This window comes from Anomaloglossus baeobatrachus, chromosome 1, assembly GCF_048569485.1.
Source record: "Anomaloglossus baeobatrachus isolate aAnoBae1 chromosome 1, aAnoBae1.hap1, whole genome shotgun sequence".
NCBI classification, from domain to species: Eukaryota; Metazoa; Chordata; class Amphibia; order Anura; family Aromobatidae; genus Anomaloglossus; species Anomaloglossus baeobatrachus.
In genome coordinates, this window is record NC_134353.1 from 309,200,923 (window position 1) to 309,216,147 (window position 15,225).

The 15,225-nt window shown below is 46.9% G+C and overlaps 1 protein-coding gene across 1 annotated transcript in view; it reads left to right on the forward strand.

The window, feature by feature from the left end:
* Positions 1 to 447: 447 nt before the first annotated feature.
* The window catches only part of LOC142312211 (ovochymase-2-like), a 171,782-nt gene continuing 157,004 nt past the window's right edge, over positions 448 to 15,225 (forward strand). The window contains exon 1 of the mRNA XM_075351118.1: positions 448 to 621. Within this exon, the coding sequence (XP_075207233.1) occupies positions 504 to 621 (118 nt within the window). The 5' untranslated portion in view covers positions 448 to 503. The remainder of the gene's footprint in view (positions 622 to 15,225) is intronic.

The following is a 15,225-nucleotide window of genomic DNA, read 5'->3' on the forward strand; positions in this document are numbered from 1 at the left end:
GTGATGACTCTGACGTCTCCTATTATTGATTCCTATCACTTTCAAGCTCTAATGCAAATTCAGACTTAATAATGTCAAAGGGACCTCAACCGATATGGTTTCGAGTAAACATCTGGCTGCTGTGACACATTTTGATCACAATCTGATTTGCATTGAATTAATTCACTCATCTCTAGTCTTTAATATATTGACAGAAGCTTCTATAAACTTTAGTCATTGAGTTTTTCTACAAACATTTTACATTTTTTAGAAAAGCTATAAAGTAAAAAAAAAAAGATGTACTCTAACTACACAATAAAATAAATAAAAAGAAATGCATATTACATGGCTCAAAGCTGTAGCCTTTTGCACTGCAGAATCTTTACAGATAACTGACCAAAGTCCAGAGTAATATAGATAAATTGATAAAGTATATTATACAGGTGACTATTCAGCTGGACCTCACCTGATCCACATTTCCATCAGATGTTGTCCTTGCACGGTGGGCTCCAAGTGCGGGAAGGATGAAGTCAAAAAAATTAACAACCTTGGAGATATTCTTGATTGTCCTCTTTGTGTTGATGACTGGGGCATGCGTCGCCTTAATAGTGCTTCATTTTGTAAATCCCCAGGAAAAGGAAGGTAAGTTTTGCAAACATCTTTATATTTTTATTTAAAAAGACAAAGGTTGTTTGTTAAACTATAAAATCAGTTTTCAGTACATTTTCTTTTGACTTCTAATTTTACCATCACTGTAACTAATAAGATTTGATTGTGTAAAGCATTTTGCATCTACAATATTTATTATGCCGTTACTAAATTACATTTTGATATATACTGTTAATAAATAAATATATATACCGTATATATCTCAAAATGCAATTTAGTAGCGGCATGATAAATATTGTAGATACAAAATGCTTTACGCAATACATATATATTTAATTGTTAAGGCTCCCTTAAAGATTTAGCGATAGTTGAGAATTATTAAAAGTATAGTAGTTAAAAGTTAGTATGGCATTACAATTGGGATAGAGAAGATGTCAGTTGTCTCCTAAGATACAGTACATTCACAAAAGAGCTAGTAATTATCCCACATTAACCCATCAATTGCCAAATAAAAGCTGAAAGGATAATAGAAGTCAATCTATTCTTTTCATATACTAATCTAACATAGAAAAGTAGCAATTATGTCAACGTGTATTCTAGAACTTGAAATGTTACCATTTTGTCTTTTGCTTTCCTTACATTAGGAAGAGTTAGGAAAATTGTGGAACACATTTACTGTTAGACTATAGGATCTATTGTGTCCTGAATAACCCCTGCCTTAGGTTTTATGGCGACATTATCAAACATACTTATTCAAATAGAAAAGTCAAATAAAAAATATTTTGATATCAAAGACAGTATCTGTACAATGTGTAAGGCTGGAGTCACACTAGCGTATGCAGAATTGGACTGATTTTCAACCAGGAGAGTAGGACAAGTGTTGTCCGTATGGTAATTAGTGTGCGATACAAGTTCAATTTGAGTGTGTGAGTTTTTCTTGCCTATCATCCATATGACATTCGCATGTAATGTGTTTTTTTTCTCAGCAGCTATTATCCTACAACCACTTACAAAACCATTTACATAGTTACTATGCTACAGAATAGTAATGTATCTATAAAAAACGGACGGCACACGGTTGGTCCGTGTGCTATCCGTTTTTTTTTCTTGCACCCATAGACCTGCATTGGGGAGTCTCATTCAATATATGCGTGTAATCTCAGCATGCCTCCACTTTTTCTTTTGCAGTCTGATTAGAGCTGAAGAAATACTCACAGATCTACTCTGCCTCCATTGATTAACATTAGTCTGAGTGCAATGCAAGATTTTCTTGCATTGCACGCATCTGATTCATATGCTAGTGTGACTCCAGCCTTAGAAAGACAAGATAAGGAGCAAATACAAACTACATCCTTTGAAAAATACAACTTGCCACAACTTGCTTAAGGCTGGACTCAGACGAGCGTATGGGACAGCATCGGATGCGATATGCTAATGACTCCTGGCTCAGGCTCTGCTGCATGCGTGAGCCGAGTGTCATGCGACTGTGACCCGATCATGCAATCAGGTCACAGCTGTGAAGCTGAGGGTGGGCGCTGCAGAGGAGAGGGAGGGGTTATTCCCCCCATCTCCGCCTGTGCGTATATCGCACTGCACTGAGATAACATCCGATGTATCTCTCGCACCCATTCACTTGAATGGGCTCAAGGGATACGGCTCTAGCCAAAATTCGCAGCATGCTGCCGCTTTTCTCACATCCAAAATCTGGATGCGAGAAAAGGTGACTAACTGCTCTCCCTCATTGACTAATATAGGTCCAAGTGCAATGCAAGATTTTCTCGCATTGGACTCGTCCGATTTTCATGCTCGTGTGAGCATACCCTAAGTGTAAGAATACGATGAAGAGTGGGCAATTAGTTTTCTTGGGGGACTACATGAGAGACCATGACTGCTGTGGAAAGCTGAACCAATAGGTTGAAATTATTAAAAAGAACGTTTCACATGAAAAAACACCATTAATCTGCATATATGCGGTTAATCTGCAGGTTAATGGCGTTTGGAATCTGCCCAGCACCCCCCACTTACAGCCCTGCTGCCAGGTACAAGTTAACTTTTTCCTGACAGTGTTTGGGTTTTAGTCATGGAGGTGTCGGCGGCGCAGGTTTAGTCACCACCCTGTGCATGAAGAGCGGTGGCTGTAACTGTGCCTCCCGCACTGTCTGACAGCCGCGTCTAATGTTAAGTGGTGGGCACGATTACAGCTGGAGTTCTCCATACACAGAGCGGGGACTGAATCTGCACCGGTACCCTCATGAATGAAACCTGAATGCTGCCAGGGGGAATAAAGTTAGTTTCCTCCTGGTAGCGAGTTTCAGGATGCTGGCGCCAGGCACGATCCAAATGCTTTTAACCTGCAGATCAAACCCATATCTGCAGGTTAATAGTATTTTTTCAAGTGACATGTTCTCTTTAATTCTGCTCATAATTATATTCAGTATAATTATTATTAATTTCTATTAATATTGTATCATTTAATATTGAAGATAATTCTGCTGACTTGCTGCTACTGTTAATACATGCTACGATACAGCTTTTTGTAAGGCCTAAAACACACATCTTTGATAACCACGCACGTGTAATACGGGCCGTTTTTCATGTCCGTAATCCGTTTTTTGGTCCGTAAGTAACGCACGTGTAGTGGCTGTGTGTCCGGCATATGGTAACCACGTGTGCGTGTGGAATGGCCGTGTGTGCGTGTGAAACTTAACTGACGTGTGTGTGTGTGTGTGTTGTGTGTGTGAAATGTCCGTGTGTGATGTTAAATGTCGTTGATACATGCCGGCTGACAGTAGACAGAGTCGCGTGCTGAGAATGAACTTGGGTGAACTTCACCCGACTTCATCCTCATACCGCGGCTCTGTCTGTGTCGCGTCCTGATTAGCGGTCACCCGTGAAGGACTCACCGGTGACCGCTAATCACCAGAGTGACTGAATGGAGTACCCCTCTCGCATACTCACCGTTCCCCGATCACCGGCGCGGTGCTGCACGGCTGTTCTCTAAACTCCGGCGGCTTTTCCTCTTTTGAAAAAGCCGGCCGCTCATTAATCAATCTCGTATTCCCTGCTTTCCCCGCCCATCAGCAAATATGATTGGTTGCAATGAGACACGCCCACACACTGAGTGACAGCTGTGTCACTGCACCCAATCACAGCAGCCGGTGGGCGTGTCTATACTGTGCAGTAAAATAAATAAATAAATAATTAAAAAAAACGTGCGGTCCCCCCAATTTTAATACCAGCCAGATAAAGCCATACGGCTGAAGGCTGGTATTCTCAGGATGGGGAGCCCCACGTTATGGGGAGCCCCCCAGCCTAACAATATCAGTCAGCAGCCGCCCAGAATGGCCACATACATTAGATGCGACTGTTCTGGGACAGTACCCGGCTCTTCCCGATTTGCCCTGGTGTGTTGGCAAATCGGGGTAATAATGAGTTAATGGCAGCCCATAGCTGCCACTAAATCCTAGATTAATCATGTCATGCGTCTCCCCGAGATACCTTCCATGATTGATCTGTAAATTACAGTAAATAAACACACACACCCGAAAAATCCTTTATTAGAAATAAAAAACACAAAACACATTCCCTGGTTCACCAATTTAATCAGCCCCAAAAAGCCCTCCATGTCTGGCGTAATCCAGGATGGTCCAGCGTCGCTTCCAGCTTTGCTGCATGGAGGTGACCAGAGCTGCAGAAGACACCGCCACTCCGGTCAGCTCCACGCAGCAAATGAAGTGAGCCGCGTGATCAGCTGAGTTGTCACTGAGGTTACTCGTGGCCACCGCTGCATCCAGCGGTGGCCGCGGGTAACCTCAGTGACAGCTCAGCTGATCGCGCTACTCACCTCAGTTGCTGCGTGGAGCTGACCGGAGCGGCGGTGTCTTCTGCTGCTGCTCCTAAATCTAGGATTTAGTGGCAGCTATGGGCTGCCATTAACTCCTTATTACCCCGATTTGCCAACGCACCAGGGCAAATCGGGAAGAGCCGGATACTGTCCCAGAACAGTCGCATCTAATGTATGCGGCCATTCTGGGCAGCTGCTGGCTGATATTGTTAGGCTGGGGCGCTCCCCATAACGTGGGGCTCCCCATCCTGAGAATACCAGCCTTCAGCCGTATGGCTTTATCTGGCTGGTATTAAAATTGGGGGGACCGCACGCCGTTTTTTTTAATTATTTATTTATTTATTTCTATACTCCATATTGACACGCCCACCGACTGCTGTGATTGGGTGCAGTGAGACACCTGTCACTCAGCGTGGGGGCGTGTCTCACTGCAACCAATCATAGGCGCCAGTGGGCGGGGAAACCAGGGAATACGAGATTGTTTAATGAGCCGTGCAGCGCCGGTGATCGGGGATCGGTGAGTATGAGAGAGGGGGGGACACTTCAGTCACTCGGGGGATTAGCGGTCACCGGTGAATCTTTCACAGGTGACCGCTAATCAGCACACGGCACACAGACAGAGCCGCGGCATGACAATGAAGTCGGGTGAAGTTCACTTGAGTTCATTCTCATCCCGCTACTCTGTCTCCCGACATGTAGTAATGACATTTTGCATCACACACGGACAGCATAACCACACATCCGTGCAAGGAACGTTTTATTTGGACTCCCATAGGCTAGCATTATGTCCGTGTGTGCGTGCTCCGTCCCAAAAACGAACATGCTTCCGTGCCAAATGGAGCAAAAAACATGGGACGCACACGGACACACGGAAGATCAAATAACACGCACGTGTGCCTTTAAACATAAAAAAACATATGTGCACGTTTGGTCGTATCTCCGGTATGTACGGAAACGGACCAAACACGCACGTTTTAAATGGATGTGTGTTGCAGGCCTAACATGAATTTTTAGCAGTAGCATCTAATCAAACCATATAAGGCCCCTTTCACACGTCAGTGATTCTGGTACATTTGTGCTTTTTTTTAAACGTACCAGAATCACTGACATACGCAGACCCATTATAATGAATGGGTCTGCTCACACGTCAGTGATTTTTCACTGCACGTGTCTCCGTGCGGCGTACCCGCGTGTGCGTGATTGCCGCACGGAGACATGTCCATTTTTTTCTGGCATCACTGATGTTCCACGGACCACGCAGTGGTGTGGTCCGTGAAACACGTGCCAGAAAAAAACGTGCTTTTAAAATAAAAATCATTTTTACTCACCCGGCGTCCAGCGATGTCCTCTGCAGCCTGTTTTCCCTGCTGCTTCTGAGCCGGCTCATTACTGTCGCGCATATTCATTATGCGCGACACAGCCGACCCGGAAGCAGCTGCTGCGGGGGTCACCGCCGGCCGAATGCTGCACCGCGGGAGCGATCAGCACCATGGACAGCGGGAGCGGGCGCAGGTGAGTTGTTTTCTAAGTGCAATCACGGGCCACGGAGAACGGAGCCCGGATTGCACTTAGACAACCCACGTGTGCCGTGATTCACGGCACACGCAGGGACATGTGCGTGTTTTACACGCCAGTGAAAAACATCAGTGTTTTTCACTGACGTGTGAAACGGGCCTAATTGTCTGATTTTAAAAACGTTTATAAATCCTTTGCTTCTGTTATTAAGCACTTGTACAGCCCACAGTATGATGTCTCCACAGCCCTATAAATATATGATGTTCCTACTGCCCCCCAAACAATATTATGTCTCCACAGCCCCAAAATTAGTATAATGTCCTAAGTCCTCACACACAGTATGATGTCCTCACAGCCCTCCTATATATATCGTCCTCTCACAAACAATACAATGCCTCCATAGCCTCACAACAAAGTATGATGCTAACTATATTTATTTACTTATATAGTGCCATTAATTTAATTTAATAACTTTATAGCCATTATCATTACTGTCCCCATTGGGGCTCACAATCTAAATTCCCTATCGTATATCTTTGGAGTGGGGGAGAACACTGGAGTAGGCGGAGGAAACCCAAGAATGTATGAATTCCTTGCAGATGTTGTCCTTGGTGGGATTTAAACTATCTGTTCAGTCATCGTGCTGCCTATACAGTATTATGCCCTCACATCTCCCCAGCATAGTATGATGTGGCTCACACACCTAGTATGAATGCCCCACAGCTCCTAACACTCAGTATGATGTTCCTTACACCTCCGTACACATGGTATGATGGTATGATGGTCTTCACACGCACCCTGTATGATTCCCAAAAATCCCACACACAGCCATCTCCCCACAGCCTCCCAGGCAGAATTATGGCCCCCATTACCACCTACAGAAACAGTATAATGGTCCCTACAGCCCCCCCCCACAAACACTATTACTGTTCTCACACCCCTGACAACAAACAGTATGACAGTCCATGCAGTCTGCCACACGTCAAGATGGGCTTTACAGTGCCCCATACATGTACAGTCCTCACAGCACCCTACACACAGTATGATTGTAGTGGGTGTGCAGACCCCCTACAAAGGGAGCATAGTTAGCCCGGAAATGCTATTAATAAAAATGTTTTACTTTTTATGTGTATTGTGTTAGGGCACCCCCTAGTGGCCGGGTGGGACGGCTGTCACCACAGTGGAAGGAGGAGCCGGCAGTAACCAAGGGGGGAGGAGAAGTGTGTGTGTGTGAGAGGTTGTTGGATCCGGGACGTGAGAGAGTGAACACCAAGGGGCAGAGTGTGGGAGCTGAATCCATAGGGGACGCCGGAGAGAACGGGAGTGTACGTAACCTCGGAGAGTGAAGCAATGAAGCGGTGTGGGTCCGGTGTGTGTGTAACCGTTAGTGGGAGCCCGGCGAAGCGGATTAACCAGGGCACATCCCCACGTGAGGGTACGTTAGAGCAGGTTGTCCCCCAGCTCCAAGAAGTGTTTTCTGCAAGCAGCCGGATTGTGAAGGCGAGTGTAATAAAAGATGTCTTTTGTTTTCACCACATCCTGCCTGAAGACTGTTTGTACAACGAACGACGATTGCACCACCACACTCTGCCCCACCAAGTCAGCTCCCGACCTTGAGGTAGTGGTGGAGCCAGGGGCAAGCCTGAAAACTACAGCCACGACTACAAGGCCGGAGGCTCCCCTGGCTCATCATTACATGTGGCGTAGTCGGCAGGATGCGAATTCCCTGCCAGGGACCCAAGAAGCCGGAGATCAAGTGGTGCCTAGGGCACAGGATCCGGACTATGAGAGAAGATTTCCAGTCCCATGGTGGGAAGAAGATACAGTGCCTGCAGCGTTGGACCGGGCACAAGATGGCGGCAAGATGGCCGTCGTCTGTGAAGATGAAGAAAGCGCGCGAAAAGTTGGCGCCAAAAGAAGAGCCTGGGGCTGGCCGGTGCCGAAGAAGAAGTTCGGAGTACTCCGCCCAAAGAGGGGAGTTGCCGGTCCCAGGGCACGCAGAGAAACATGCGAAGTGGGCGGTGTTTTGAAGAAAAAAAAGAACCGCCGCGGAGGGGTCGATATGTTGTGTGAGACTGGGGGTGGAGTATGCTCAAGAGCGGGAAAAATAGACCCGCCTCCACTTCCTCTAGTCTCGCCACTGACCCTGACGCCCTTACTGAGGACTTGTGCTGCAGAAAAAATGGAGAATCTGGACGAGAGCCGTCAGAAGCAGGTGGTGTCCGCGGAGGGATTCCCTGCCTACTTGCCGGCTGTACCGGGAGGACCGGGACGAGCCACAAGGGTGACTTGGCTCACAACGTGGGACGCGGAGACCGGTGCGACCACAACAGAGGTCCGGGCGACCTATGCCACCCAACTACCGTCGGGGAGCCGGATGCTGGGAGCCCCATATCCCTGCCCAGAGAGACCCCCGCCAGCCGCGGTGGGGTCTGAAACACCTAGTCAAACTCGGGCTCCGGCGGAAATATACGCACGGAAATTGGAGAGAGACGACTGGGGTTTCTACTGGGATCCGGTGCTGCCGTCTCCCCTACCGACCCGAAGATCCCCGTCACCTGAGCCGGACCCAGTGCAAGAGCGGCTGCTCGCTGAAACCGTCGCTCGGGAGATCATGGCGGGTCCCCACGGCGAAGAGTTTGAGGGCCAGTATACCACCGGAGTGGTCGTCAAATTCAATCAGAAAGAGGGGTATGGCTTTATCCGGGATGGAGAAACCGGTGACGATTATTTTTACAATCGCGTCAACCTGGATACAGAAGGCCTCCCGCAGCGGTTACATACCCTGTACCCAGGGGAAAAGGTACGATTTCTGAGGGAAGTGGGCTGCCGGGGCTTGTTTGCGGTGGGGGTGCATCGTACGCCCACCGAACAGGAGGCTGCCCAATGGCAGCAGGAGGTAGAATGGGAAGAACACCAGGCCCGGCGACAAGCGCAACGAAGACCGGTGCTGGCTGAAGCCTCCCGTCCCCGACATACCTTAGCTGTGGCTCCGGCAGTCATGCCCGGGCAGAGTACCGACCCGGAGAAGGGAACCTCGCCGGTGCTGGCGATTAACCAGAACATTACTACCCATCCGATGATTGTTATGGGCAGCCCGCCACCGTCCCGCGCAGCGACCCCCTCACCTCCGTCGGAGGCTGAGGAGCCCAAGCCGGAGGCTGAAACAGCGGAGCAGCTCATCCGTCATGAGCCTTTCCGGAGGCTGCGCCGATTACCCGGGCAGTCCCTGTCGGAATATATCCAAGCTCAGAGAGCTGAGTGGCAACGGGCCTACCACCCGGAATAAGCATCAAGACCGGAAGATGGCGGGCCTGTTTTGTTTGATGCTGGCGTGTTTAAGCCGGAGAAAGTTTTACGTTCAAGTTGCTGATTCCGGAGAGAGCCTGCTTGCTGGACTGAGCCAGGGGCTCCTCCGCGTCATTGAGAAAGAGAAGTTTCCGTGTTCCAGCGTTGACCACCAAAGACCGGGAGCGCTGCCAAGCCTCCGGGCACACCAAAGACCGGGAGCGCTGCAAAGCCTCCGGGCGCTGGACAGGTTCGCAGTTGATTGAACATGTTTGTGTGGTTTTAAAAGTTGTGATTTTAGATTGGAGCCTCGCCGGGAGGCTCGGGTTTTAAGAGGGGAGGTATGTAGTGGGTGTGCAGACCCCCTACAAAGGGAGCATAGTTAGCCCGGAAATGCTATTAATAAAAATGTTTTACTTTTTATGTGTATTGTGTTAGGGCACCCCCTAGTGGCCGGGTGGGACGGCTGTCACCACAGTGGAAGGAGGAGCCGGCAGTAACCAAGGGGGGAGGAGAAGTGTGTGTGTGTGAGAGGTTGTTGGATCCGGGACGTGAGAGAGTGAACACCAAGGGGCAGAGTGTGGGAGCTGAATCCATAGGGGACGCCGGAGAGAACGGGAGTGTACGTAACCTCGGAGAGTGAAGCAACCGGTGTGGGTCCGGTGTGTGTGTAACCGTTAGTGGGAGCCCGGCGAAGCGGATTAACCAGGGCACATCCCCACGTGAGGGTACGTTAGAGCAGGTTGTCCCCCAGCTCCAAGAAGTGTTTTCTGCAAGCAGCCGGATTGTGAAGGCGAGTGTAATAAAAGATGTCTTTTGTTTTCACCACATCCTGCCTGAAGACTGTTTGTACAACGACCGACGATTGCACCACCACACTCTGCCCCACCAAGTCAGCTCCCGACCTTGAGGTAGTGGTGGAGCCAGGGGCAAGCCTGAAAACTACAGCCATGACTACAAGGCCGGAGGCTCCCCTGGCTCATCATTACATGATGATCTTCATAGCTCCTCAAACAAGATATGAGGTTCCCATAGGCCCCTTATGCACATTATGATTCAACACAGCTTTCCACAAAGTATGATGATGTCCTTAGCCTCCTATATTCAATATGAGGGTCCTCACAACCTTGCTATGTACAGTTTGAGCCACATACAGCTCCCCATATTTAGTATGAGCCCACATATAGCCCCTTATATACAGTATGAGCTGACACATAGCCCTCTATATACAGTATGAGCCCACACACAGCCCCCCTATATACAGTATAAAGCCACACACAGCCTTCAATATATACAGTATGATCTCATACACAGAATCTCTATATACAATATGAGCCCACACACAGGCCCCTACATACAGAATGAGTCCATACACATCACCTCCTATATATACAATATAATCCCACACTCAGCACCCCCATATACAGTATAATCCCACACTCAACCTCCCTATATACAGTATGAGATAACACAGCCACCTTTTTACAGAATGATCCCAGTCAGCAATCCCCATATACAGTATGATCCCACACACAGCCACCCATATACAGTAGGAGCCAAAGCACACAGCCATTACAGTATGAGCCCACACACAACCCCTCTTTATGCAGTATGGGCCCAAACACAGCCCTCCACACACATTCACAGATATTTTTTTAAAAATTAAACAAACAAATATTTACCTTACTCCCATTTCCCTAGCACTCTGCTCCAGTCTTTGCTGTTTGCACTGAGGCTCCCCACAGCAGGAACGTTGTAGTGATGTCTTCACATATGCTGTCTTGAATGAATGATGGAAGAAGTAGCCAGTAGCTCCCTCTGAAACCATTATTTTCACCAGTGTCCTTGTCCTGTAGATGAACATAGTGGTGAACCTGGGACTCCAGGAAGAGGAGGGCACAATAGGTTGCAGACCTTGGGCCGCTGTTTTCAGCCCTTCAGCTGTCTTAGTTCATGGGACAGACAAGTACAGCCAGAGGGCCAGATGTGGCACATGGACTGCACTTTGCCTTAGTCTTCATAATATATTGTCAAGCTAAGTACGAGGAAGTACCAAGCAAACTGCGAAAGAGAAGGAAAGGAAAACCCTGTGTCTAAGGAAGGGGAAGATGGTGACCCCTGACCAAACCTACTGGTGGTCTCTGGGGTCCCTCATCAAGCTGGATAGGTTCCGCACCTATGCGCCGAGCCGGAAACCTGACCCTAGGTATCCCTAGTGCAGGACCCTAAATAGGGAACGGATGGGATGAGCTGTTCATCAACCCCACTAAACTCTATAGAAGGCACAAGAAGGACACACAGGGGCAAAATGCATGAACTACTTATGCACAGATGACACAGGTAGAAGTTCAGCAAAGTTTTCAGCAACAACATCACAGAGGAGTACAAGCCACCTGCTTTCAACCAAGGCTTGAATGAACTGCAAAATATCACCAGCACCAGTCCAAGGGAGGAAGGGGTATTTAAGCATCAAGAGAATACTGATGATCAGCAGCTGGGAGGAAGGCGAGCTCCTGCTGGGTCCAAAAGGCAGAGAGATTAATCCATCAGTAAAGCTATATATTCCAATGAATACTGACAGCAGGAATAATGGAAAGTCAGGGAGCATTCTGCGCAGCCAAACGCTGTGACCTTCTATGGCCGGAAACCACATGACTGTCACCCGTGAGACACCCATGACACATCCAGTATATGTAATAGGTCACTGAAAATGGGACAGTGATCAAGAGATTTATTCTGATTGAAGTCAGATTTGAAGTCAGAAATAATGTAGAAATTGGATTCTTCATTCTACCAGATTGTAGCTTCTTCAGGATTATACTGCTACAGAATAGATTACACCAAATGTATTTATGTCCAGTATCAACTTCACTATCTATGTTACAGCACTGTAAATTATCAGGACAAAATATTCTAGTTCACAGTCCATGTGTTATCTTGACATTTAACGAATGATGCAAGTGCTGCTGATAAATAAGGATCCTTGTATTTTAGTAAGGATGGCCTAGATTTTCTTGTGTATTACATGTCAAATTCATTTACTACAGATTATTCTGGAATTATGGAAAACAGATCAAAATAAAATATAAAGTGTTGCAAAGTGACGGGAACCTAGTTTTATTAAGTTCTAGAGTAAAATGGTTATAAACTATTGCAAAATATTTGTAAGATTATACTATACAGGGTATTTAAAGGGAATTGGTCAGCAGGTTTTTTCTACCTCATCTGAGAGCAGCAAGATGTTGGCAGAAAAGGCCCTGGGTTCAATGATACATCACGTAGATTAGTGGCTGTTCTTACACAGTGAAAGATTTTAGATTTTGCATGTAGCAGAGCGCTGGGCGCTGCCCCCGCCCACACCAGGCTTTCAGTGCACATTTCCATAGACAGAAGCTGCTAATCACAGAGGGGGGCAGAGTCCGACTACAACTCACTTCTGCTGAGACCCACTAATTATAAAGATAACAAGCTTAAGCTAACATTGCAGGAAAACCAAAAAAAAAAAAAAGAGATGTCTTCAGGTTACATTGTAGAAATCTGCTGACAGAGTTCCTTTAAAGGGAACCTGTCAACAGATAAAAACAGTATTTACCTGCAGGCCTACTGGTAATCTGCAGGTAGATAATGTTTTCCAATAATATGACATTGTAAGATAGTGTTATGTTCTCCACATAGTCGCTTGGTTTCAGTCTTATGGGCAACCCTGGATCTATGAATAGTCAGCATTTCCAACACATTGAGCGCAATCTAATCACTCCCCCAGCAATGCGTCACTTACTAGCTGTGTCTTGCTGTTTCAATACAGTATTTTGTCAGCAGGTAATTGATTATCTCTACAAGACAAGCTGCTTAGTAGGCCAACTGCACCCACACTGCTGATTAGCAGCTTTCTGTCACTATTCATTGTACACAAAAAGCTACCAATCAGTGCTGTGGGTGTGATTATACAGGGCTCAACATTCCAAGCTCTGCTACAACTCCAGCAGAGAAAAATATGAGTCTAACTGAACCCAGTAAACTAATTGATACATTGCTGGAATGAGGCTCTCTGTCCCTAAATCATGCTGCTGTCAAATTACATAGCAAAAACCTGCTGACAGATCCCCTTTAATAATAAATGATATTGTGTTTTTCCAAAAATAAGACCTCCCCCAAAAATAAGCCCTAGCAGGGATTTTCAGCATTTTCGGAGAAAGGCTTAAATATAAGCCCTCCCCCGAAAATAAGCCCTAGTCGCAGATCAATAATGAAGTGTCCCTGCAGCTAAAAAGGATACATATACTGCAGGACACTTCATTATAGAAAGCGGCACCCGGCAATTACACTCACCCGATGCTGAGCAGCAGGATCTGCAGTGATCACACACCCGCACACATCAGCTCTCACACACACACACACACACACATCAGATCGCACACACAAACATCGGATCGCACACACAGTCAGATCGCACACACAAACATCGGATCACACGCAAACATCAAATCACACACACACACACACACAAACATCGTATCGCACACACATCGGATTGCATACACACTCACCTCATCCAGCGACACCGATCTCTTCTCGCCGGGAGAATCTTGAGAGGCTGTGCGGTGCAGCGCAATGAACAGGACCTGCGGCCGGACACGTGACTTGCTCTCATTCCCTGCTGCCGTAAGTGCTGGATGTGATGTGATGTGTGTGTGTGTATGTATGTGTGATCTGCTGTGTGTGTCTGCAATCGGCTGTGTGTGTGTCTGCGATCGGCTGTGTTTTTCTGCGATCGGCTGTGTGTGTCTGCGTTCGGCTGTGTGTATCTGTGATCGGCTGTGTGTGCATCTGTGATTGGCTGTGTGTGCCTGCGATCGGATGTGTGTATCTGTGATCGGCTGTGTGTGCCTGCGATCGGCTGTGTGCACCTGTGATACGCTGTGTGTGCCTGCGATCGGCTGTGTGTATCTCTGATCGGCTGTGTGTATCTCTGATTGTCTGTGTGTGTCTGTGATCGGATGTGTGTATCTGTGATGGCTGTGTGTCCCTGCGATCGGCTGTGTGTGATCTGCTGTGTATATCTGCGATCTGCTGTGTGTGTGTGTGTGCCTGTGATCGGCTGTGTGTATCTGTGATCGGCTGTGTGTATCTGTGATTGGCTGTGTGTGCCTGAGATCTGCTGTGTGTGCCTGAGATCTGCTGTGTGTGATCTGCTGTGTATATCTGCGATCTGCTGTGTATATCTGCGATCTGCTGTGTGTGTGTGTGTGTGTGTGTGTGTGTGATCTGCTGTGTGTGTGATCTGCTGTGTGTGTGATCTGCTGGGTGTGTGATCTGCTGTGTGTGTCAGCGTGTCAGCTAGCAGCAGGGTAGGACGGCGTGCAGCACCAACCGGAGATCACAGGAGGACCTTGGAACCATGCAGACGTCCTGGTCTGGTGAGTATATGTCTCCTGGGAAGTTGGGGGGGGTCTGCTTTTTTGGGGGGTAAACTTACCCCCAACCGTGTTTCTCCAAGAATAAGACCTCCTCCAAAAAAAGCCCTAGTGCTTTTTTGGGGGGCAAAAAAAATATAAGACAGTGTCTTATTTTTGGAAAAACACGGTAAGAATAAAACACAGCTAAAACTTCTAGCTATTTAATTTGGAAAAAAAAAGAAAGGATTTCTTTTTTGCTTTCTTTATTCGCCCTTATGTGTAATATTTCATCACAAACTCATGGAGTTAAAGCAAAGCCATTCACATTCATACCTTGGTCTTTTTTAATTGATACACACTTTTAGCTTGATTTCCAACTTAAGTCAACATATATGATACAAGAGATGTTCAGATCACTCATTGCTGCCAGTCATGGTCACAATAAGACAGAATAGTATTACTATATGAGCCATATCTGTTGCAATGATTGTAATGCAGAAACTTATTAATGCATTAAATCTGTAGGGGAAAAAGAACATAAATCAAGCACATATAATAAAAGACAACTAAATAAATGTGAACACATAAAGAAAT